The sequence below is a fragment of the Merops nubicus genome, unplaced genomic scaffold (genome assembly GCF_000691845.1).
Source record: "Merops nubicus isolate BGI_N331 unplaced genomic scaffold, ASM69184v1 scaffold1915, whole genome shotgun sequence".
Lineage (NCBI taxonomy): Eukaryota > Metazoa > Chordata > Aves > Coraciiformes > Meropidae > Merops > Merops nubicus.
Genome location: NW_008607411.1, coordinates 1 through 25,865, shown reverse-complemented (window position 1 = coordinate 25,865; position 25,865 = coordinate 1). Strand labels below are relative to the sequence as shown.

Sequence of the window (25,865 nt, the reverse complement as noted above, 5' to 3'; positions counted from 1 at the left end):
CCGGTTACAGCTACTCATGCTCCATCACTAACCAGGCATTCAGCTCTCCTCATAGCTTCACAAGTAGTTTAGCAGCTCAAAATGCAACACGCAGTGGCGAAGTTTGGCAAAGTGTTCAGTTGGTCCACACGACAGACTGAGGGGGACGATTTCTGCGGCAGCTCTGGGGCCCCAGCGCTCGCTCCATCGCCCCTGCAGGATTCAGCAGCCACACACAGCTCAGACACTTTAACACAAGGACATTCACAGGTTGGTGGTTATTCCAATGACACAATAGGACACGTCCTGGAACGGGGCTCCAGCACCTTTTGGACATTTTTCAGAGCATCTGGAGCTGGCAGAGCCAGCCGGAATGCAACCCTTAGTGTAAGGCCTTCGAAGGTCATTGTGCCCCAGTAACAGGTTTAAGACAACTGTAGAAGAACCACGTGAGGGTGTCTGAGAAAACGGAGTGTGCACACAGCCAGGAACAGCAGCCTCGGACTGGGCTCCAGTGAATAAGCCACCTCTTCCCTGGGACACGAGCCAGCAGGTCTTCAGACCCAGAGCCTGTTCTCTATCTGCTCCAAAGAAAGGCACCTGTCATTGCAAACCCTCACCCTGGCACAGCTTTAAGGCTTCAAGCAAACATAGCCTTGCAAGTCTAAATTTTTATGCCAGGTACTTAAATCCAATCAGAGTTTCCTACTGACAATGACTTCAGCGTGCAAAACTCAGCCAGGCCTCCCTCTGCCTTAGAACTGCAGTGGAGCACAGGAGGCCAGGCTGCTGAACACCCTCCCGTCTACTCACAGCAAGATGAACAGTGTCTGCCATCTCTGCATCTTGAGGAACCATAGGGGACGTGCATCCCCAGGGCTGCAGCCACCTCACAGGCTGGCTAAGGTGAACAGTTACAATTACCTGGTGCTGTCTTCTCCAGTAGCAAAGCTGAGATCATCAGGACCGACTTGATCACCTTCTGGGAACACTGAGCACCGCTCTGAGGCTGAAAACAAAGTCCCAGTAACCTTTACCAGTGAGCCACTGGAACACAGCAACTCAACATTCCATCACCTGCAAGGCCTGCTGTGTTGTGCTTCATCCCTAGCACACCAGTACACAACATGCCTGACACAGTTAAGACTGCCACAGGGTTTTAAGTTTAAGTTCCTTCTAAGTCAAGCAAAGAGACGAGCGATGTTTTGATTCCTCCCGTGGGCTGTGAGGTTTTAGTGCCTGCTGCAGACACACAGCAAAGCAGCAAACACCAGGTCCTGTGCCAGGCTGTTAGGCCATGCTGCTAATGCTATGTGGGACACTTGTTCAGGCCAACAGTCAACTTCACCAAGTGCCAGCTGTCACCTTTCAGCTTTTAATTTCATCAAAAGGTTAAAGCTTTTCAAAGAAAAAAGGAGTTTTTGAAACTATGCTGAAAGGCTCAAAGCACATTCCTGCCAGTTAAGATGCAAAACCATGTCTAAGGCAGAGTTTACCTCCTGAAACCAGCCACTTACAGTGCAGGTCCTGGTACACAGGGAGTTCCAGTGCAGAGAACAAGAGCTGTGGGTTTTCCAACACTTCCCTGCAAGACTCACCTAAACTGACTTCCCAAGGACAGACAGAGTTCCCCTCTCCTGTTCTGATCTGGTTTCAGCTAGGATCCCAGGAGAGGATTTCCAAATCTTGCTGGCACTGGCTGGAACACTAACACCCAAGGCACCATGTGTGGTCTCTGCTTCAGCAGTGTTCTGCTCAGGGAGCCCCAGGGCAGGCTCGAGGAGCGTTTGGGGAGGTGGGTGCACCCTGCTCCTACCTTGGCTGGAGGACTGGGCAGAGAAGGTGCTGTCAAACCCCTCCGAGGCAGACGCGCCATCCTCCTGCTCTTCGTTCTCTGTGTCACATTCGATGTCACTGTCACTGCTCATCCCTGGTAGGAGATGAAGGACATGCTTCTGACATACCCCAGCTGCAAGAAAACCCAAAAAACCGAAAGCCACAAGGCAAAAATGACGGCAGCAAATCTACATAGCTGGAGCTTGACTTGGTCACACCTAAGAGTGACCAACATCACATACCAAGAGCTGGCAGGAGAACGAGAGGGAAGAGCAAAAGGTATTGACCAAAGCGCTACAAAACGTGACAGAGCAGTGGTACCAGCTTCAGAAACAGCTGCACAGTGAAATCACATTTAGGCACAAGGAGCAGGTTCAGCATGGGACCAGCTAAGCAGACTCAGGTGTCCACAGCCCCTTCCTGTCCAAGCCACACTCCCCAGCCAGCTGCTCAGTCTAATTCTACAGTTAGGACAGAAAATAAATGTTGCTTTTTAACAGTTAGGAGTCAGCAGGACCCATGGAGCACGCGTACCTCCAAGCAGCAATACTCTAATTCAAGTTTCACATGCAAAACCCGTGCTCTTCCTACAAAAAAAAACCCAACCCATAGTTGTTAACAAAGGTGGCTTCTTTTGTTTTGCCAGACCCTGACAGCATATTGACAGAAGTCAAAATTCTCTCTTTCATACTGTTCTGTAGGGGCCAAAAGGGGTTTGCTCCAGTTTTACCTCAAGAGCTGACACTCATTGCTAAGAAAGAGCAGAGTGCCAACTCTACTGTAGGTTTTCCTCTGGAAAAAAAAAAGGGTAATATTTTTTTCCTGGGGTTTTTAACAATGAAGTATTTCAGTTTCTAAAACATTTTCATATTGGGCTCTCTGTTATAATAGGAGAGCTGTGGGAGCACATCACGATCACGCTGGAGTGACTAAGAGCAGAAATTCAGTTTTGTCACTGAGAGACCTTCTGTTAATGCCACCTCCTACACACCAGTGCACGCTGCAGATAGAGATGGATGCTGGCACCTTAATATAGGCTTTGCGCTACAATCCAGTCATTGAAATTCAAATGAGTGCAGGGGTGGAAGGCAGGAGAGTGTTAGCAAGATAAGAAAAAACTGTTCTATGTGGAGTTCCAAAAAAAAAAAAAAAAAAAAGGCAGTTAATATTTTTTTCCAGCATGGAAAGGATGCAGGAAGGGAGGGGGAAAGTTTCCTCCAAGTCTCTAAGGAAACGGGCTTACGTACAACACCCAACACGACTGAGGCGCTGGAAAGGCTCTAGTGCGACATGGAGGTAGTTACCAGGGTAGACTGTCCCTGAAGGCAGAACTCTCAAAAGCCAAGGTCACTGGCTACTATTTTAATTTGACAAGAAATTACTTTCAAGGCCATGCAGCTGAACACCAAAGCAGAGACCTGGGGACACCAAGAGCTATGAAGGGAAGCAGCAGCCCCGAGAACAGACGGCACCACGTAACGTTCTCTCCCTGCTGCAGCACAACATCACTACTTCAGACAGCAGTGGCACACACATGTGCTCTCCTGGTTCAAATTTATAAACAGCTGCCAAATGTTACAAAGTTCAACAGCCATGAAAACAGGTTAGAGGTTTTGCTGGTTTGTGGGATTTTTCCCTCTCTCTCCTTTTCTTTCCTCTTCAAGCTATTTCCATTACAGAAATGGATCACCATAGACCAGAGAGTTGTCACACTGCATTTGCCCTCTACATCATCCAACTTACCTTCCTCTGCCCCTGCAGAAGCCCCCTCAGAAAGCAGACCCTGCAGTTCACCAGGTTCAGAGCTGTTTTCCAGACCACCTGACTGTGCTCCTTCTGTACGACATCCTTTAGAATTTGAGCTAAAGAAAGAATTTAGGAGAAATACAAAAAGCCAGGTTAGAAATTCAGCTTTAATCCAGCTGTGGAAACAAATGCTTTTGGTGCCACATCTAGTTTTACTCATTGCTCAAGTCTCTTGCATATTCACTTAAGCTTCCAGCTTTGATTGATTTAGAAATATTTAAAATCTTACAACATGGAAAAATTTGTGATAAGCATTTTCCAAAACTGATGACTCTTGCTATTTAGAAAAAACACCCAACAACTAAATACTCCATTGCACTTAAAGTGGTTAGCCAACAGGGAGTTAATATCAAACTGCTGAAAAGTAGAGTCATAGCAATATATTGTCTTAAATGAGGAAGTCAGAAGTGGTAACTTTCATCTAGAGATTATTTTGCAAGGAATAGTGGGAAAAAAGACCAGGCCTGCCTTTCAGACCAAAGTTTCAGACTACATCTACAGCTCATGAAAATAAAAGAAAAAACAAAAAAAAAAGACAACTTGTAACCTAGTTATAAAATCAAAAATTGATATCCAGAGGGAACAGCAGCAACCACAAACTTCAAAGTAATTTCTCTTCCACGCTACAAGCACCTGGTTTTAGCAGATCAGTATTTTTTCCTTTCTAGATCAAGGGAAGGTGGGGGAGGAGATAAGAGGAAAAAAGAATAAACCCCTTACCCTAGAGCACCAACTTTTCTGCTCTTCTCTACAGCAGCTAAGCCATTTAAGCCAGAAACTCCCACATCAGAATCTGACCCTTCAGAAGGTCTCTCCTCCGGCTTCGGCAGCGCCTCGGCAGCAGTGCTGTTAGCCAGGGGCCGGGCAGAGTGATGCCGGCCGCTCAGCTTCGAGCTCCCCATGCCACCTGAGAACAGGGCAAGAAACTCAAAGCACATCCACAGTTTGGAAGATTAAGCATCCAGTTGTTTCACATCACCAGTTTGGTTCACACGTGCATGCACAAGTGCAGCTTTCCCCCCTCGCTCTTTTCAAGTCAAGGATACCACTTGAAACACCCAGAGCTGGATTTCAGCAGGTGCAAGGTGGCTGCAGTGGGGCAGCCTTTCTGCCCTTGGGCAAGGGTGAGGCTGGGCACAGTGCTTACAGCATTTTCCAGTTTCTCACCCAAGCCTTCCACCTGTATTTAGCATTGTGAGAACACAATTGTGATACACCACTCCTTCCCTGAATGCTTCAGAGAGGCCAAGCACCACCTCCTGTGTTAGGTGTTTTGTTTCACTGCCCTTGAGGAAGGGCACTGTACAACTCAGGAGCAGCAATATCAGACAGCTCTCTCGTCACACCTGTCTGCTGTTTTCCTGAATTACCCTTAAAAGTCAAATCACAACTTAAGCCTGAGTCAGTACTTTTTGATCTGTGATTTGCACTATAAATTGAGTTCCTGAAACACCTTCAGAGAGACAAGAAGTGCCGTGTAGCACACGAGGCGTCGCGGTGCGGCACCGCTTCATGGCAGACCAGCTATCAGAGGTACAGTAGTGTTAATGAGCTTTGAGAAAACTTCAAGGCAAACTTCAGCTGCCGAGTACAAGGCCTCCTGAGAAGCTTTTGTACAAGAGAAGCTAAGATGCATCCCATCACCCAAGGGAAGATGTCCTCACTTACTGTCGGCGGTCTGGCCGTCCCCCTTGGGCCGCAGGCTGTCCCCACAGTCCATGGCTCTGCGCAGGGACAGGCTGCCTGCTGCTCCCGAGCGAAGGGGCTTGGGGGAGTTACCCTTCTTACTTGCAGCTGCAAACATATTTTAGAATGTGACAAGTATGCAATCAAACTGCTGCAGTGTTCTGTCTTCATGCTTGTTTTAAGTGATGTTAAGCTCCATATTCATATCTCATTGCTCATTATCTCCCAATCCTGCACAAAATTCATTCTACACCCTTCTGTCAAAGCTGTGGGCTAGAGGGAAGCTTGGCTAGCTATGGACAGAGCCCAGACTGCACAAGTAATGTTCACCTGGCACACACTAGGACACCCTTCAGGAAGCCATCATCCAGACTGCTTCAGCCACCATGACAGCAAAAAGGACAAGCACAGCCCAAGCCATCCCTTCAGCTCTTGAGTTCAAAGTCCAGTGCAACAAAGGACCTCAAAAGCAGCAGGGAAGGGCAGGTTACAGGACTTGCACTTCTTCCATGTCAGTTTTGGTGCTTTTACTGATAAGGGCTGAAACCAGTTTCAGTAGCAGTTACTTACTCAAAGGCAGTACAAGTTTCAAGTTTCTGGATTCTTCCAGCTGAACTCGAGTATGAGTAACTATAAAAGGTCTATTTCCAGAAGCCTGGATATATAAACCACCTACACAACTGACATCTGTAATGGTGACATTTAAAGTCCCCTCTTTTCTATGCACTTACAATTCCTTATGTAACAACTGGTCACTGAAGACTTTGTCAGTAGTTCCATTCCTATTTCCTGCAGCTTGCTGCAGCTTTCCGTTCCACAGGCAGCTAAAGCGCCTTGCTCGATGGAGAAGAAGCTGGGCTGTCCATCACAGGAGCCAGCACTGCCCCCTCTCACTTCTGAGAGCTGGTTCTTCACATCAGACATTTTGCTTCGCACTTCAGCCATCTGAGTTTTAAGTCTTTTGAGCATCTTCAGGTCAGGTGGCACACGCCACATCGCCTGGTGCCTCCGCTGGTCCCGATCCTTCAGAGAATAGGACGATGCTTTAACAAAGGAAGAGTTAAAAACACAACAGGTAAATGAAACTTCTCAGATAAAACCAGTCCTCTATATTTTCAACAGCTGTAAGAATTCTACCTTTGCCCTGCTGTAACCACAAGGGACAGAGAGCCACTCTTCTGTACTGGCGTGGCAGCAGGAGATTTTGGTGGCAGGCGTGGCACAGCTGCCAGGACAGCACCGACAGTCCCTGCCTGCCATGGACAAGGCCCCAGAACTGCTGCATGAATTTAACAACTGAGCTACCACTCCAGACAAGCCTGAGTTCACAAGCCTGGATGACAGTTTATGCCCAATTTGTTACATGTTTTTATAAAATTTGTCAAGCATGTGTTTAAGTTTCTCACACCACCAACACACCACATTAACATCTAGAACTTAGAAATCTGAAACTAAGGGAGGAATTCCCTTAAGTACCTAACACCAGAAGATCAAGTTGAGGAGCTAATACCCAAGTAAGCCTACATACTGCTCAGACAGAATTAGATCAACTTTGATGGCTATTTGAAGCATTCTAAATTCTGTGAGTGTTTTACTGCAAATTCAGCTGTTCAAAACAGTAAAACCAAGTGGCTCTTGGAAACCTTCACCTCAGGAGGTGAAGTCTGGCAAACTCCAAACATGACAGCAGCTCTCTCTGAGCTGACTGACTTGATTAAGCCCTGGGAACAGTCAAACCTTAAGGGAACCCCAGCAGAACAGGTAATTTCAGCTCTGTAGCCAGTGGCTAAAGGTGACCAGGAAGCCATTCAACACAACGGGAAAGCTTAATCTTCTTGGAGTAGCACAGCACAAAGTACAATGCCCTCTCTTAAGGGCCTTTTGTCTGGGCTTTTTTTCCAGGCAAAAGAGCTGAGACTTACAGTCATGTGCTGCCTCCCCTGTTTTGTACTTCTGGAAGTGACTTCCATTTCTGGCAGTATGGATTACTTCAGCTGAAAATCCATCTGACTGCTTACGTGGCTACATGAAAAACACTCGTCACAAAGGAGCAAATAGCTGGAGCCAGCGTTTCCATTCAGCAACTCCAGTCTCATTGTTGCAGCAAAAGCAAGCATTTATTTGTGGCCAATGGACCATTATTTCTCTTCTGTTCTATTAAGTCACCAAATGGTTGTTTCAGAATGACCCGAAATATGATGTTGAAGTAGCAGGCCAGCTAGGTCCAAGTAAGCATTAATCATGATAACTCCATGATCGAGGTTTGACTCAATTTTAATTCTTTGCTAGCAAAAGAGGAGAAAGGAGCACCCTTCAGCAACAGCCATGGTGCCAGAACCACCAGCTATGCTGCTCTCCCTGCGCATGAGTTAATCACAGCTTTTGGCTGAAGAGTCCTAACTGAACCACAAATACTCTTCAAAGTCTTCAATTATTTAAATACCACCACTATTTTTGGCTCCTGACATTTTGATCCATTTTTCTTCCACGAGTGCTTGCATGTGCTTTTCCAGCCTTACTACTACACACATTTTCCTAATTCTATTTTAAATGCCTTTTTCACACAGAAGTAAATTCCAGAATTTATTTTCTGGTTAGTGTACACTGTGCTCTGAGCTACACAGTGTACACACTGTGTGAAGTGAGAGGTGTAGCTGCTTGCTGAGCAGACAGCTGTTTCGTGGTGTTCTTTCAGTGCTAACTCCTAGAAAAGGGCTCTTCTCCCCCATCTCCCACAGCTGTAGTCAAAGACATGAACTGCAGCTCTATGACAGTGCTACACCAAACACCATCAGTCACATCCCCCAGGAAGAGATGAGAAGACCCTCCCTGATACACACTTCTGGTTTTAGCTGACTGATCCCATGTCCTCAAGTGGAGGTCAACCATTAAGACCAAGCTGTGTTAGAGCAGGCAGTGAGATGCAGCACACTGATGAGCACAGAGGAGGAGATGGAAGCAGAACTATCAGTGACAAGGACAGCCTGTCATTCCCTTCCCCCTCCTCCCCTCCTCAAATCTGCTTCTAACTCCAGGACAGCATTCTCAGAGACATTTCCAGGTTGGAATTAAATCATCTAACAGGTTGTACAGTTACCTCTGCTCTGCATAAGAGAGGCAGGTGGACGTGGCTGAAGGCCCCAGAGGTTCTCCATACCATTTCTGTCTTTCAGGTCCAACAAGTGGATTAAAATTAAGGGATCTATATCGAGTAAACTGCTACTGGCTGTTGAGCCCAGGGCACTTCCACCCCGCCTTGAAGGTCTTCCACTTGCACTGGTATAGCTGTGGCTGGTACCTACAGGGTTACAGAGAGAGTGTACATACATGGGACACAGGTGATGCATAGTCCCTGTGAAAGCAAAGAGTTCCCCAAGCAGATTAGGAATGAGAAACATTCCAAGAAACTCAAGACATTGGTATTATTTAATAGGTTCATGGATTCTGAAAGCAATCAGATATGCTTCTATCTAAACATTTAAACCAAAAATCACTAGATGGGTAAAAAAAAAAAGTAATCAAACTTCCTGTCTTCTACATCAATCTCTTTATAACTAGATTGGTAAATAAATCAATACAAAGAGCAGGTACTGTGAAGACACACACAAACTTCTGTGTTCCCCCTGCCAACTGGATTAAGAGTGGGATCTTCTGTTGGGTTCTGCTCTGTGTTACCATATTCCCATTACACAGTGGCCAAGGCACTCAAAAAGAGGAATACAGGCTTTGGAGAAAACAGTTACATCTGTGAGACTAAAGCTGTAGAACTCCCCATCAGGACAGATGACAGTACTGACATTCAGGCTGGAAAACAGTGCAAGCAGGTAAATGCAAGAAGCTCAAGGGAAGAGACTGTGCCAGCTTTTTACAAATGCTGTTAAAAAGTACTATCTAGAGCCTCCTAAATAAATGCCATTCCCACAGCTACTGTACTACTCTAAAGGCTTTCCTTTCAGAAGGAAACAGACCCATCCCTCAACTGCCTAGCTCACCAGGGATTTTCAAGTAGTTTTGAAACAGCAGCTAAAAGCAGGAGTTAAAGACTTTTGTCTTTCAAGCACTAGCAGAATTCCACAGCAGCATAAATACCACTTCCAGTGAATGTCACTTCCGATACCTTTGCCATAAATAAACACACTTAAATCCAATAGACACATTTCCTTCAGAATCTTATTAACCTATGGCTTATTTGGGCTAAAATCATATCTAGGCAGTAAAAGATTTTAGAGCACCTTTTCATTACTGCACTTAAAATGTACTTCTGCTTGACTTGCAAGGATTCTTCATTCCCCCCACGTACTTGAGGCTGTACAGTGTGCTAACATCCCAGTGAATGCGTCAGGCACTCGGACGTCACACAGGCACCAGACAAAGCTGTTTGTCCCTCTGCTTTTGATCAGAGGCAAAGGGGTCTCAGGGGCAGCAGAGCATCCCTCCAAAATTATGCATCCTTTTAAAAAAGCACTTTCAGAAGATTCCCCCTCTTTTTTTTTTTTTTCTCTAATCGAACCGATGAGACGTTTCTACTCCACTGCAATAATCTGTACAAACCACATGATGCAGCACTTCCAAAAATAGCAATGCCTGCAGAGCACGCAGCTTGGTGTTGCTTCCAAGAAGGAGAGGGGAAGGAATCCAGCAGCGTTCTGCACAGATGGGAATTCTGAAGGCTGTTTTTCATACCTGATGCTCCAGGAGTAGCAGCAGCTGCTGCATCCTCCATCAGATCTCCTTCTTCCAACTCCATGTTGCTGCTATATTCCACATCATTTTCTCCAGACCTTAGGAGATGATTGGGGTGAAAAAGTGAGAATACACTTATTAGCTTTTTTTCAGTCCTGTTAAGTGTTACAGCACATACCACCACAGCACCACAAAGCACTGTAGATAGTATTTCCTGCATTCCCAGCTACACAAACTGAACAAATCAAAGTGCATTAATTGTCTGACTTGCTAACTAGAAGTCCAAAGTGCAAAATTCTGTATTTGTATGTGGTTCCAACACATTCTCATGTGTTAATGAAGATTCTAGGATTTCACACTGTCTCAGCTACAAGCTTAAATTCTCTAGTCTAAGAAACTGTCCTTATTATCACTCTCCTGCTACTACAACACTTCCCAATACCAAACATCTCCTCCACTGAGAAACAGATTTCTTCATTGTTTTGGTAAAGAACCTTCACAGACTATCACTTGTCACAGACAGATGACAACATTAAAATGAAGAGCTCAGAAAGACAGTAACAAGCTGAACAAAAATTCAATGCTTAATAATTAACTTATTAGATCATGTGGCTTCCAGCACAGGAAACATGCCTCACATTGCACTGTAATCCCCTCCACAGCATACCTGTGATATAGCAAATGGATCAGTTCCCACTGAATTAGGATGATTACCCTGGGAGACAAGGTGATGATCTGAAAGGCTTTTGCAGTTACTTACATAGTTTCTTCATCAATATCATTTTCTTCAGTGTTACTAGTTGCTGTCGAACTGGCTGAAGAGCTGCTACCATCAAGGTGGTTCACCTCATCTTCCCCAGCAAGATCTATATCCAAGTCACCATCAGAGAGCTCGTGCTATAGGAAAAAACAAGTCTTTATAAACAGAAATATGTCAGTTGCACTTTGATGTGTTCACCAAGAGCTACCCATGAAGAGAAACCCTCTCCCCAGACTGTCATGCTATCAAATGGGAGTTAGGAGGGTCTCAGAGCACAATGAAGGCTGGAAGCAAACTGAGAAGCTGTGTTTTTCAGCTGCAACTTGGAAACTCTTTTGTGGTGGGATCTATTAGCTCTGTTCTGGAACATCTCTTTAGTATCACCTCCTGCTGCTAGCTCTCAACTGTGTTATCTCCCGTTTCCACACAGCAGATAATAAATCCCATTTACAATTCAGAAGCTCACCTATGTTTTACTGCAATCCTATCATAAAAAGCTACACATAAACAGAGAGGCAGGAAAAAAGTAACTCCTACATTGAAGTCTTCATGCTGGATCTTCTCCTCCTCCTCTTCCTTGCTGTCTCGCACTAATCCTGGGGCAGCCACGTTCTCAAGTAGCACTTCAGTGCTTTGTCCAGATTTCTTTGATCTCGTTTCTGGGCCATCATCATTCTGGGGACTGAGATGAGTGTCTGGGGGGGAAATGCCTCGGGACTTCTGAGTCCGGGAAAGTTCAATCGCGAGCCTCTGAGGTATTAGAGGGATACACAGAAATGAGCACAGACCACAGTGGAGCATCATCACCAAACCAGTAATATGCTGACTTGTATATAAACTATTTTAATAGTGCTGATGTCAAAGTACCACTAGCAACTCAAACAGCTGTCAAACAGAAACACTGTAACCTAAACTAGGTAATGACTGGTCAGTAAAAGGTAATTTTACATCACTGCACATCCCACTTACTTCTTTAAGGTTATTTATTTGTTGGATATAACTCGTCTGAGCTGCTTCCAGCTGAGCAATGTACCAGTGCTGGTCGCGGCACTTTTGGAAGAAGGTCGGTGAGCGCACTTGGAACCTTCAAAGGAACAGTTGAAAAGGGTTTGTTGGGTTTTGTTGGTTTGGGTTTTGGTTTTGTTCCCCCCTGCCCAAATCCAGAACACCCTGCATAAGAACATTGTACAACCTGAGCTCTAGCAAGGGAATAAACTTGCCAGCCACCATGTCCCTCTACACTCGCTACCCTGAACACACTGAATGGCAGCATCAGTATTTTGTAGGTGGAGTCTTCACAAACCAACACTAACAAAATTAACACACTACAAAGCAGTTAGCAGGAGCAAGAGCAGGACTGGACAGAGAATACTTGAAACAGAGGGATAACCTATCCGTATTTTGTCATGACATTACAGTTCCCATTGACAGCATTAGTTCTCTTAAATTACAGACTTTTTTTATTCCCACAGCTCTCTTGTTCTCACTACCACTGTTTCCAAAGAAAACACCCTCTTCCTTTAACACACTTGGCTACAAATCTCTAACCCAGGCTGATGAGCAGCAAGCATAGCTGCTTCTCAAAGACAGAGAGATTCAATTTTCCACAACTCCCTTCAGCACACCTTCCTCTTTAAAGCTTATGACAGCTAAACCCATTTATGACAAAACACGTCAGAATTAGTCTAACTTCAACTCCTCAGTTATTTCCTGTTCCAGCAGTGGGTGTGATGCTTTGTGAGGAGACAGCAGCGTGGAGCCCCACTCAGACACCTTACCTGAGGATCACAGTGTCATTCTGCCTGTTCAGGTAGCCTTCATTGGCGAGCAAGTCTAAACGGAAGAACCTGTTGTAACCCCAGCACTCTCCAACTTCAAAGTCAGAGGCAAACTCCCGGATGATGTTTTTGGTGGGGTCGTTGGTGGACTGGTGAACCATTTCAACACGGTACTCGTACCTACACGGGGGAAGGTCACAGGTATTGGTGCCACAATCAGGATGTCAGAACTGCTAAACACGGCGAGTTTAACAGACGTGGCCTCCCTGGGAGGCTCCGTGCCCAGCTGGAGAGGAGACTCAGCCTTAACTTTTTACTGAACACTTACATAAGCAGTACGAAGGGGAAGAAAGCAGTAACAGGGAGTGCTGAACCAACTCCAAGACCAAATACTTGGAAACAGATACTCTTATCAGTTGTTTTGTCAGCTTGCTTTTTAACTCAAGAAAGCCACTGAGTAACAGCTTTGAAATATTATCTTTGGGCATGATTCAAAGCTCAGTGGACAACAGAAATCTCACTCTTCTTTTCAAGAGAGCTCTGCAGCTGTCCCTAGCAACACTACAGAACATTCTTTGCAAAATTCTCCAGATGCTTTGCCAATAAAAAACCAAACAAAACAGAACACCAGACAGAAATGGCTGCTCTTACTACATGTTCACTTACTTGGATGTCTCTGGCAATCCAGCAGACAGCTCCAGGAACACAGACAGGTAGTAGCCCCGTACTACTCCATTTCCATCCTTGAAATAAATAAAGTTGAGAGATAAGTTATTCAGAAAAAGAAAGCAAAACCCAGAAAACTAAAACAAGAACAGAACACCTTAATATACCCTTGAGGTTTAGAAAACAGCTTCAATCAATACAGAATTTGCAGCAGTAGTCTACTTTGTATGCTTCAGTTTTGATTTTTAGTCTTCTGTGACCTAGAACTCTAACTTACATCAGCAAGGAGTTTGCATCTGGAAGCACATATGTAGTCTAGTACCAGTAACCTGGATATAAATCTCAAACCAGAGCTTTAATTACTTTAATAACATTTATGGGGTTCAATTCAGTGGAAGGCTGAATAGACAAACACTTGTCAATGTATCAGATAAACATGTATTTGACATAGAAAAAAAAAAGTAGTGAGAAAGCTCATAAGATCTACTCAGTTTATTACAGCCCAGTTCCCAAAATTCTGGAGTTTGCATCTGGAAGCACATATGTAGTCTAGTACTAGTAACCTGGATATAAATCTCAAACCAGAGCTTTAATTACTTTAATAACATTTATGGGGTTCAATTCAGTGGAAGGCTGAATAGACAAACACTTGTCAATGTATCAGATAAACATGTATTTGACATAGAAAAAAAGTAGTGAGAAAGCTCAAAATCTACTCAGTTTATTACAGCACAGTTCTCAAAATTCTCAATGTGAAAACAGCTCAGGTTAAACATTAGTTCTGAAATGTTTTACATACAGCTGCATTTCAAAAGCTACTTAATTTTTGAAAGATTTTTTTAGGAAAACCATGCAATGTGAAAAAGTTAGGTCAGTTAACTGAGAAACAGTATTAGAATCACCATAAATCCAGGAAAAACATGGCAAAAACTCCATCACACTCACCTGAATCAAGGATGAAGAATAGCTCAACGTGAACCCTCTAGGTTGAAGAAACATTTCAACTTACCACTTAAGAAATAAATATTAGTGCCTTCTGTCAGCAAACCTTACAGAGGCAATCCTGACTTTACACAACTCTGAAAACTTACCCAGGGGCCCACCTCTGCACTGCAGGAACACAGTTCTGTGTGTACATGGGCTGAACAGATGAATTCAGTTCCCTGAAGATGTTGTGTAAATCACCAACAACCAAAAACTGTGCTCCCCCACTCAACATGGATCCCTCCTAACTGTAGTAGCAGTCAGAGCTTCCTGAAAGCACTGACCAGACTAGTGGACCATAAAAAGATCACACCTGGTGGGTTAACATCCCAAAACTGACAAAAAAAATACTGCTTTAGAAATCTGAATATTCAGCTCTCTGAAAGGATGTGAGTATAATGCACAGGTTTTCATGTCAGCATTTGAGAACTGGATGCACAGAAAAACAGATTCCCCTTCAACTAGTACTTTGTCCTCCTCACAGCTTCCCAAATAAGGGTTATTCATGAACATCAATACCATAAACTATTCTGTACCTCAGTTCTGCAAGAAACATCTGCCAAAACTCAGAGAAAAACAATTAAAATATCTATTAAAGTTCCTATGGCATAGTTTTATTTTTTTTAATTAACCAGATAACTACACTGAGAAGGCTCACCCTGGCTATCTAGCAGCAGAGAGGGAAAACTCCAATGGCTGGTGATAACTCTGCAAGCTCTACATTCTTTTCACACACAACCTGAGAAGAGCCCGACTGCTGTTTCCTTACAAGAGAAGCACAGTGCTGGTTACATGTTCTGGATAGGATAACAAGTCTAGTTGAAAGTAACACTCACTGGATAAACTTTTAATCTCCAGCAGAGTCCTGACACTTGCAGAGGTGGGCTGTACACAGGATCTGCTCGCTGACGCAAGGTACTGGTGAGAAAAGAAAAAACCATTTGCAGCTGGGACAAAGCAAACCCCTCCCTGAGCCAGAAAGCTGCACTGACACTCCAGAGCCTCCCCCCCTGCTGCACAGGGCATGCAGCAGCAGCAGGCCCATGCAGAATGGTCAGTGTCCACAGGTAGAGATTTTATTTATAGCATTTATTATTAGTAATCATTATCAATAATTATTATTTAGATAGATTTATTTATATATTTGTCTTTAAAAAAAAAGGATAATGTTGCAAGTAGAGAAATAAGTTTGCCTTTACCATGGAAAAAGTTTTTAGCTAACAGTTTAGCAGGTGAACTAACATTAACTAAACAAGAGATTTTTGACTGAATTCCTTTAGCTTAGTTGATATCTAACAGTTTCCTGCATAGACTGTTCTGTTTTAAAGAATACTATTCATGTGCAGAAGAAACAGAAAAAGCTTCCCAATATTCACAGTAACTTAAAATACATTCTCACCTGAAGTTTTCCAAAACAAATGTAGTTGAGTCATAGGCTGGAACCAATTCACTGGGGAGAGGGAGAAAGAGTTAAAAATATTACAGTTCAATAACATGACATTAAAAATCCCAACTTTTGGAATTTTCAGAAGCATTTAAGATGCTTTAGGTCACCAGAGCCACTGAAATTCACCAGGACTACATTAGATTTCAGTGTTTCTGAAAGCTCCATCTATAAGCCTCCCTCCCAGTGCCTCTCCACTCGTTATCACACAAACCAAGTATTTTATGTTATGAAGGGAAAAGCAACCAAAAGTATTTAAGAGGATTTCCCCTTTTACCTGTAATGGCTAGACAGGCATTCAATTAAATTATTTGAAGAATTCTTTTAAGACTTCTCTTACTTTCTGGTTTTTTTTGGAGATGCTTTTCAGCCAGCTAGCCTAAACTCTCAACAGACTTCCTCAGAACCCAGCACTAGCAGCACTCTCTTCATAAAGAATTGTGCTATGAAGTGATTTTGGCTATATGTTCTGAATTAAGGTGATCTGCAGAGGCATCTCATGAGAGCCTTGCAATTATATACTGAATGACCCAATAAGAAAAAAGGACAGATCAGTAAACTAAGTGTAAAAGATACTTTTTTTAAAAAAAATCTTGTCAGCTGGAACCTGCTGTCCTGACTCCCCAGCAGGGATGACATAAAATAAGCCCTGCTGGAACAGAAAAGCCTATTTGAGGCACAGATTACTAAGAGGAGTAAGATAAGCAGTTTATCATTTTGACTGTATAAACCTAGACCCAAATTAGTCAGATTCTTTTCAACTTTAACACAGAAACAGACCAAATCATGTTAGTCCACATTGCTCATACAGCTGAGGAGGACTCCCCTTCACTAGCAGGGGAAAATCAGGCAAGCTCTCCAGCAACAGCTCCATCAGCTGCCTTTCACCCACTCTTCAAACCCACCTGATAAAGTACAGGGGTACTCTCCTGTCCCAGTTTTACAGAAGGCTGCCACATGTAAGAATCTACCTACCTCCCAGACTCACTGGAACACCCCCCTCCATACAGTGGTACAGCAACATGGGACAGAGATACGCTCCTCTAAGTTACTTTAAACATCTTTTAACAAGGAAAACAAACCTTGTAAGATGGCTTTCAAGTTCAAACTACAACTGAAGGAAACTCCAGGCTTACCTTGTGAAGTCTGGGGGGACAGGAGTAGTGACAAACGAGGCCATGGGCTTGCGATGGACCTGCTGGAACATCAGCAGGATCTCTGAGCTTTTGGATATCAGCTCACTCTTACTGCATGATCGTAGCTAGAGAGGGGAAAAATACAAAGCACCAATTTAGTGGTTTGTTTTATTTTTTTCTGCAAGAGAAGCTGGTCTGCAGAGCTGCATATGCACTGCTATTGAGGATCTGGAAGGTCCTCGTTTGGGCTGCAGTGTAATTTCTGGGTTATCTCTACACAGAGAGCTCTCAGCAAACAGACAAATACACTGATGCACAGTATGCCAGAGCACTCCTCCTCCTGATGTCATCAATTCTTCACCTAAGACATCATAGCTATGACATAAATAAGTGCAAGAAACACATGATAATTGCTGATCAGGTGATACAGCCAGTTCATAAGCAGTACAGAGAAAGAGGACAAGAGGCATCACTCACAAAAAACATCCCCCATCCCAAACTTAAGATATCAGACTCTGTTGAAAGGTAATTACTGGATGCAGTAAATGCCTGAAGGGAGGAACCCTGCCAATTGCTCAGAGCAAGCAGAAATTGTTCAGGGCAAATACAACCAAGCTGAATTTCCATTGAATATTCCATTTACAAAAGCTGAACTTGTATAGCTAGAAGCAAGATGAGAGAAGTGATACCATGTCATCTTCTTGGAAAGACAGGTAGACAGAAATAAGAACTGGAACCAGTTCAGTTTTCCTCAAAAGCACATATAGAAAATTTTGTTCACTCTCCATTTATAGCCCCAACTATTTGCACACAGTTGGTAGCATCAGAACAAAACCTACCCACACCACCTAAATGCTGTGACCTTAAAGCAACACAGAGCTGCATAGTTTATATGATATTGCTATTAACTCCTGTACTAATTTAAGCAACAGAAGAATATCTTTCATTATGTCTAGAAGATATACTTGTTTTTAAGGAATGGTGCAACACAAGGCCACTTAAATGAAAAGATACCCTCAAGAAATATCCACCAATTAATAGGTTAAAAATAAAATCATACGAAAGGTTGTCTGAGGAGGGATCTATGTAACAACATTTCATCTCTTTCCATAATCACCTGATGTTCTACTTCTTGAAGCAGGGATTCCAGAAGTTCAGTTTCTTGAGTAAGTGATGTCTTTTGACCTGTTTAAAGAAAAGAAGAGTTGTTTAAAGACAAAGACACACTCACTGGATTTTCATAAATGAGCTTTTTTTTTTTTTTTAATCTGGAAGCTGCCCCAGAACCTACTAAGATAAAGGATTTCTAAATATACCAAGGTTGATTGAGAAAGCATTTCAAAAGCAAGCCTACACTTTTAATTAGAGCTGTAGTGAACAATTCACTTGAGGTTAAGACAGTAACGAAACATTCTGTGCCCCAGAAATGGCAGAGCTGTTGTTCTGGAGTACTATATTTTGGGAAAAAAAAAAAAAAGCCAAAGTGGGTTTGACTTCATTGAATTCACTCCCATCCAGACAACCCTCTCTCATTTTAGCTGACACTTTTCTCCTAAAAGCCACCAATTTCTCTTGACTTGGATGATTAAAGTCTTTTCTTCATACAAACAGAACAAACTTTAAATGTGGTTTTACATTTCATCTAACACAAAAGATCATGACAAAAAAAGAATAAAAATCTAACTCACATTTCTCTGGCTTCTATCATGGGGACTTTGTCTCCATCATACATCAAAAACCCAAAGAGTGTTTGGGATATTTTAGAAAAAAAGGTGTTACATGGACAAAATAATTCTTCGTACGTACAGACCAACGAGACATTCTACTGGCTGATTACTGTATTCAATATAGGCACAAAATAGGGGTGAATGTATGGATTCTGGATTTGACCAGGCAATACCTACCCATCAGTGTTATCAGCTTGTTCTTCAGCTGCGTGTCTAAGCGGGCGATCATCATCTCCACGGCGTTGCGGATCTCCCGCACCCGCTCGTCCTTGGCGCTCCGCACCGCCTCCACGTTCCTCTCCTGCAACACATCCCCAAAGCCCTCACGCTGCTGTGTGCCCCACTCCTCCACGTGCTGACTCCACCTGCACCCCAGAAATGCAGAGGCCTCCCTAGAGTCCCCGACTCTTGCATGTTTAGGGTAAGGAAGTAGGGACGTGGCAGTAGATGAGCTGCATTACAGGCAGCTGCTGTTGCCAGCCAGAAACACCCCTTGACTTCTCCTGAATACATGAGCGTGCCCTCTGCTGGGTGACCAAAGGTTAACAGTGAAGCTGAGCAACACTCACTGCAGAGATCTGTGGTGTGGGGATCTTTATATCAACATTTGTAAATATAATGGCCAGTTTCTCTCCTAACTTGAGCACCATAAAAAAGTTTCCTTCTTGGTAATAAGAATAATTTGATAAAAACTGCATCCTTCACCCAAGCAGGTGAGGACTGCAATTCTCTCAGCATTCATCAAGTGGGCTGCTTGTAAGTATTTGTAGAAGTGCCAATCACATCTTTGCTGAAGCAGAGCTAACCTACCACTGCGTGCAGCAATCAGCTACATGAGGAACAGCACAGACAAAAAGCATATGGAAACTTGTTGAGCAAAACCCTTATTTCATTTGCACATCTCCACAGAGAATGTGGCAGCGTTCAGCAGAACACAAAAATAGCCCTATATTGAATTGCTGGAATTCCCACTGAAGCCACCAAAGCTGAACATGTAGATATTTGGATATCTAACACATTTACTCCTGTAGGGAAGAAAAAGGAGGCACAAAAACTTCACATCTGTAACGGGTGAGCTGCTTTACAGCCCATCCTGGTGGCTGGATATCCTCTGGGATAATTTCATTATCTTCACAGAAGCAACAGCTTCTGAACTGCAGTATCACAAGCATATGAGATGTGTAGTATTTCCATTTCCCACTCTAGTGATCCTCTGACAATGGCACTCTACAGGAAAACTTAAGTGCTATCTTGGATAGCTTTCTTACCACTTCTTGCACCAAACTGATCAATTCCATGAGTCTTCTCCTAAGCTTTGCCACTTCTTCATTTACTTTTGTGACATGTTGCTCGTAGATTTCTGCCAGTGGCTTAAAAGTATGTCCTCCATGCTGTTAAAGAAAAAGAGGGAGGAGGAGAATATTAGAGCATCTCATTTTAATTTTATTCCACTCCTATTAGATTACTGAAAGGGAGCGGAAGAAAGCCTCCTAGTGTATCACTCATCTTGGAAAGGTTCCAGAGCAGATTGTACGTAGGAAGTCTGTCTTTCACTTCCCTTCCTAAGAAATCATGAATTTGGCTTTCACACCATCAAAGCTTCCTGTCAAGAGTTATTTGGAGCCTCAACAGGCCACCAAAAATAAAATGCCTCATTCACTGCGCAATTTTCTAACAAATCAAGTAACTAGAAGGGTCATTTATTATTATTAAAACATCCTTCCCAAAGGCAGCAAACCGTTAACCACTTCTGTTCCAGAGAGTGACAGCAGCCTCTCCTTGGAGTACACAACTGATGGATAATGGTGAATTGTGCAGCATGATGAATGGTGCTGCTAATACAGCTTTGAAGATATTGCAAATTACAGGCCAGAACATTTGAGTAACATGAGTCATTTTCTGAGAAAGCCTTCCTCCTTTGACCCTAAAATTCTCCCTGCCATCAGAAGTTTCACCAAGATATCATGAAGCTTATAACAAGGAAGGTAAATCAGACTTCCTTTGGACAAAAATCCAATTTGCTTCTCTAACTACAAACAGAAGGTATCACCTTTCACAACCAGTGTGTATTTATTATTCCATGGGAACAACAGCAGTATTTGCACAGCAGTTCAACAGCCACAACAACAGTCTCATGGCATTTCTGTTTCTTCCAGCTGCTGTCAAACCTGTGCCTGAGCAAACCCCTTCTTACCATTCCTCCCCAAAGTGCACACTGGTGGCAGATACACTTCTTACAGGTCCAGCAGAAGACACTGAGCTTCTCATGATGGTTTTCACACCTTTAACAAAAAATACACATGTTGTCAACAGGAAATAGCCATGAACTTTCTGTAAACTCTGTTTTACATTTTCACTTGTTTTGCTACCTGATATTGAGTACAGCACAAAACACCAGTGTAGCTTTGCAAGAATACTTATTTTTGGTAAATATCTCTTGTAAAATAAATGTTCCCCTTAGTATTCTCTCAGAAAAGTACTTGAGAGAGATGGTGAGAAAGCACGTTACTAAAACTAGATTTCTACCCAGCAGATAAAGGAGATCATCAATGAATCAAGCTCAGAGTTCTAGGAGTTCTTACTTCACATTATTAAAATCCTAATCGTACACTACGTAAAGTAACCACAGAGTAACAGCTCATAAGCTTTTTGGACAAACTGATCTTTGTCTTTTCTTAAAGCTACACAAACAGCAACAACCAACAAACCAAGCACAGACCTCAAACACATGCCTCACCCTTCCAAGTTCCACCAGGAGTCAGGAACTTGGGGAAGAAGCACCCACAGAACACAATCAGTCCCTATCCATTTTTCAGTGCTGCTTCTCACACTCTTCTCCTCCAAAGCTCCAGAATAAATCTTAATACACACAATATATCACCAGGAGAAAAGCCTGTTGAGAAAGTACTGACAGCTGCTCTTAGGAAGAGAATCTCAGAAAAGACAGGAGGCTCCAAAGACAAGGAAGGAGGATGAACTCCAGTAACGTCACAGACAGAGCAATAGCAGTGCTTTCTGTGAGATTTTCTCTGAGCTCAGACTGGCTTTGGCAGTTACATTTTCACAAGGGACTAGAAGACATCTTCTCAGAACAGCTTTTATGTGCTGAGATATCAAATCAGCACCCACAGTCTTAATGGGACTGCCAAACAAGCAAGCCATGGAGAGAGGCCTTTCATTTCAGACATGTGGTCACCAAGAAAGGCCAAGAGCCTTCAGGAGTGTAACTATCCTTCATGCTCCCTGCATCTCTCAGCTGAGCCATACTGAGACAAACTACAAACAGCAGTAGTAGGTTTCTAAGCAAGGACACTGAAGGCTTTACTTGTTCCATTAAGTATGACAGACATGAACTCCAACTTCTAGCCAGACAGTGAGCACCATTCAGCTTTAAGTTCCCAGTCTGTTCCCTGATTTTAATAGCGAGCTGAAACTAAAAGCCTACTCATACAAGGCATGCTGCAAAACACTTTATGTGAGGAATGCTTCATTTACTTGTCTTTCTCATTCTCTTCGTGCTTGGTGAGGTTGCACAGCTGAAGAGTATCAAGCTGTTGTGTGACCTCTTCTGCCCAACGACAGTTGACGAGCTCTCGTAGCTGCAGAGGGGCTCTGCAAGAAGCATGGACAGAGTTAGAGCAAAAACTCAGCTCCAGGAGCTAACAGAGAAGCATGGAAGTGAATCCAGTTCATCAATTCTATGCTATCACAAAAATCACAGGCAAACAGCTGAAGCTGTACTAGTTATTTCAGGAAAAAGAAAGAAATGAGATGTCTGAGGTCAGTTTGCTCATGTGGGGGCTGGGGGGGGACAGGAACCACTACAAGTCACCCCACAGTGACAGACAGAATAGCCATGTGGGGAACTCTTTCCAGACTTCTTGATAAGCTCATGGATTACACTGGGCAAATAATTTTGCTTCTCAGTGCTCCATCAATGTCTCCCATGACTCAGATATCCCCACTGTGGTGCTTCAATTGCCCCTTCTGTAAAATTTAGATTTATCCCCTCACAAGCATTTTAGAGCTATTGATCAAATACTTAAAACATTTAAAAATAAACAAACTCTGCAGAAATGATTGGTTAGTTATTTTTAAACACCTTCTTTCCCTTAAGGGAAAAAAAAATCTGCTACTTCATAGTTTTTGGTCTATCAGGAGCTAGAACTGCTCAGTACTCAAGGGCTAGAGGTGCTAAGGGCTGCCAGGGCTTGGGGGCATTGTATTAAAAAAACACCCAAACAAATGACACGTCATAGTGACCCCTCAAACACCCAACACACAAGGTAAGTCTCACAAATTACAGGTATAGGAAAGGACACCTGTCAGTCTAAAACTGATGCTTCTATTTGTCACTCTTGCAAGAATGAGTTCTAAGGGAATGTCATCCAGTTACTCACCACACCAACTACATGCTCTGAAACCAGCAGTGTAACAGGGGAGGAACAAAGACCTTGCTTAGATTGTCACAGAACCAGAATGCATTTGAAAGGAAGTATTACACCACGTTAAATTTTTATACTAACAGCAGGCAGGTCTCAAATATCAAGCTTATAAATTTAGTGCAACCTTTGCAGAAAAAAGAACCATCATAACAGCACAGTACACCCCATTACCAATAATTTATTTCTAATATTAAAAATCTCTTACCTACAATGAGGGCACTGAGCTCTTTGTTCCGTCAGCCAACGCTACGGAGGAAAAAGGAAGAATGTTTTTAAAGAGACTGTAAGAAAAGAACTGGAAACAAGTACATTCTATCGTTAATTAGCAGCTATTTTTTATCACAGATTCATAATTTAACCCTTCAGCCACTTAGCCACAGAAGAAGCTGCTATTTGTATCTTAGTAACAGAACAACCACTTTTCTTTAGGTGTCACAGACAGTTAAAATTACACAGAGAATTCTGAGGTAGCAAATGTTCCATTAGATCCCCCACACCTGGCACAGACTCCCCTACCACAGACTAAAAAGCATGTTTCAACAAAAGAAAGCAAAAGATACAACCAGCCTATTTTCTTTTTTTTTAGTCTAAATGATTAGACTTCAAGGTAACTTATTGTTTTTATTCCTTCTGAGCTAATTACACACAGGTTAGATACCTGCAGGTCAATGATCAAATTCACAAGGACCCTTTGAACGTTTCTCTTCCAGGAAGCTCCAAAGACAAGCAGCTGAGGAAAGAACTTCACCTGCCCACTACAACATGCAAGTGTAAAAGCTCAGCAGCTGCAGGGTTTATATTTGTCAGCTCACTACTACATTTAAAGATTCTCATGAATAATCTCTCACCACCCAGCAACAACATGTCATCGAATATTCTTAATATGCAACATGAATCCTTCACCTACAGCTCCTGACAGAGCTTTCAAAGCAAATGATGATTGTTCTGATTTCTGAAGTCCTACTGGAGGCCTGATGACCTCAGCTGAACCCTCTCCTGCTGCACTAATGTGCATCAGCGTGTGGACTCACTGAAGTGGTACAAGTTGGTGATGTGACCTCAGTAACCAAAGTGAGATTCAGATCCTGCTTCAGCCTGCTCTACCAGCCTCCCCTGAGAAAGATTTAGCCTGTACCTGATCATATCGTACACGTTTGGCAAGAATTCAAGAACAGCTCCAAGATGACAAAAGGTGATGTTATGACCCTCCAGTGCTCCATACTGACAGGTGCAGAGTCAGCATTTGATTCCTATCCCAACTTTTATCTTCCATACAGGCATCACTGACTCTCAAAAGATGCTGAAGGCAGCATCATTATATCTCTGGTTCTTAAAAGCAGTTATTCCAGAGAAAGCCCATAATTAGTGCTGCTGAACAATACCCAGCCTCCCTCAGCGTGCCGGGAAAGGGTCTGAAAGGGAAACCAAAGAGCACAGAGCAGGAAAAAGGAATCCTTGGAACTCCAGGAAAAGCAATGAGAAGGAAGCAAGAATGCGTTAATAAGATCAGGAGTTTTTAAGCTCATACCTCTGCCAGAACAGACTGTAACAAGCCAACTCACCCGGATGCAGCTGAAGCAGCAGAGCTTGGAGCAGTGGGGGCAGAGGCGCGCGTCGCGCAGCTTCTCCATGCAGATGAAGCACCGGAACACTTCCGCGATGCTCTGCAGGGGCACAGCACCCCCACCGTCAGGCCACGACTCCAAACACACCAGGCTTGAGTTCATTGCCCAGGCAGAGTGCCAGGTTTCACAAACACAGCCCCATTTCAAACAGCTATGGACAGTGCAACCCCGAGTGCTGCTCCAACACCACAGCTCTCCTCCTCGCTTTCTCCTACCCTACGCCAGCTCCGAGCACCTCCTTTGTAACACTGTTCCTCTTCTTTAAGGAACCCTTCCTTTGCTTGGATCATCTTTCCCCAAAAGGGCCTTTCTGTAGCCAAGATATTATTCCTGCTCATGTTCACATGGGATTGAACAGTGGCCAGAAGGACATGTGCTGTACCTGCAGAATCTGAACCCACAATCTCCTACATACTGGCACTGAACCAATTCAGAAGCATGGTAAGTGCGTGTATGCATCATACAGAATGCTAATGACAGGGGTAGAATTGAACAGGGCATTTTTTTGACTTCTACAAGGCTTACATTCTTTTAAGGTCTACCATAAGCACTAGCTCCACAATTTCTGCACTGTCTCAACCCCATTTAATCTACCTTGGGCAATAAAAATGTAAATGGACATATGTTTTTTTACTACACCCATTTAAGTGAGGAACATTTAGTTCTAGAACACAACCACCTCATCTCTCAACAGTCTCCAAATGGGAAAGGTATTTTGAAATGTCAAGTGATGCTGGCTTTCCATACTGATAGATTTTTTTCACTCATGAAGTTTTACATTCTGTATTGTACAGCCGTTAAGACACCTTCTGGCTTTAATTATGGAACTTTGAAAGATTATTCAGATGGGCTAATATTCCCTCCCCAGAGCTGAAGTCATCAATCAGCCCAGGAGTGAGGCATATCTTCAATTTACACATACTGCAGTGTCTCCAATGCATGAGCATTGTCTTTAATGGTTGTAAACCATTAGAACGCAACACACGCACTTACACGAAGGCATCACACAAGGTCTTTTAAATTCTTCTCTTGTTTGGCTGCTGTTAATACAGATCTCGGCACCGTGTGCGAGCTGCTCAGGTCAGAGGCAAGCGCACTGAGGAGCACTGTGCCCTCACACATGCTAAGACGGGTTCCACCAGCGCCAGGTCTCCGTCCACCCCCAGAACATGCCCCTCCAACGCTGCCCGCGCTCGCTTCTCACCCTGCCTATGTAAAACAACTGCGTGTCTCCTCGAAACGCCCCCTCTTTACACCTCGCCTCCTTCCCGCCCGGCTCTCCAGCGCAGCGACGCGCCGAGCTCCTGCCA

At 43.5% G+C, this 25,865-nt stretch overlaps 1 protein-coding gene across 1 annotated transcript; it reads right to left on the bottom strand.

Moving 5' to 3' along the window:
* Window positions 1–899: 899 nt before the first annotated feature.
* On the bottom strand, window positions 900–24,561 carry TRIM37 (tripartite motif containing 37). The gene is made up of 23 exons (XM_008939913.1): window positions 24,493–24,561; window positions 23,136–23,176; window positions 21,981–22,097; window positions 20,680–20,767; window positions 19,754–19,876; window positions 18,663–18,786; window positions 17,876–17,943; window positions 16,759–16,883; window positions 15,578–15,628; window positions 15,015–15,096; window positions 13,195–13,271; window positions 12,529–12,708; window positions 11,720–11,834; window positions 11,288–11,500; window positions 10,751–10,887; window positions 9,991–10,088; window positions 8,405–8,605; window positions 6,039–6,350; window positions 5,290–5,415; window positions 4,342–4,528; window positions 3,559–3,677; window positions 1,796–1,948; window positions 900–988 (listed from the first exon to the last, which is right to left on the bottom strand). The coding sequence occupies exons 1-23, from the start codon at window positions 24,559–24,561 to the stop codon at window positions 900–902; spliced, it is 2,895 nt and encodes a 964-aa protein (XP_008938161.1).
* Between the last annotated feature and the right edge of the window lie 1,304 nt (window positions 24,562–25,865).

Excerpts from the sequence above, each read along its gene's own strand:
- TRIM37 (XM_008939913.1), bottom strand. The coding sequence starts at position 24,561 with ATGGAGAAGCTGCGCGACGCGCGCCTCTGCCCCCACTGCTCCAAGCTC. Across the intron at positions 19,877-20,679 it reads GTGCACTTTGGGGAGGAATG|CATGGAGGACATACTTTTAA; the intron begins GTAAGAAGGGGT and ends TTTCTTTAACAG. Across the intron at positions 17,944-18,662 it reads CAAGCTGATAACACTGATGG|GTCAAAAGACATCACTTACT; the intron begins GTAGGTATTGCC and ends TTCTTTAAACAG.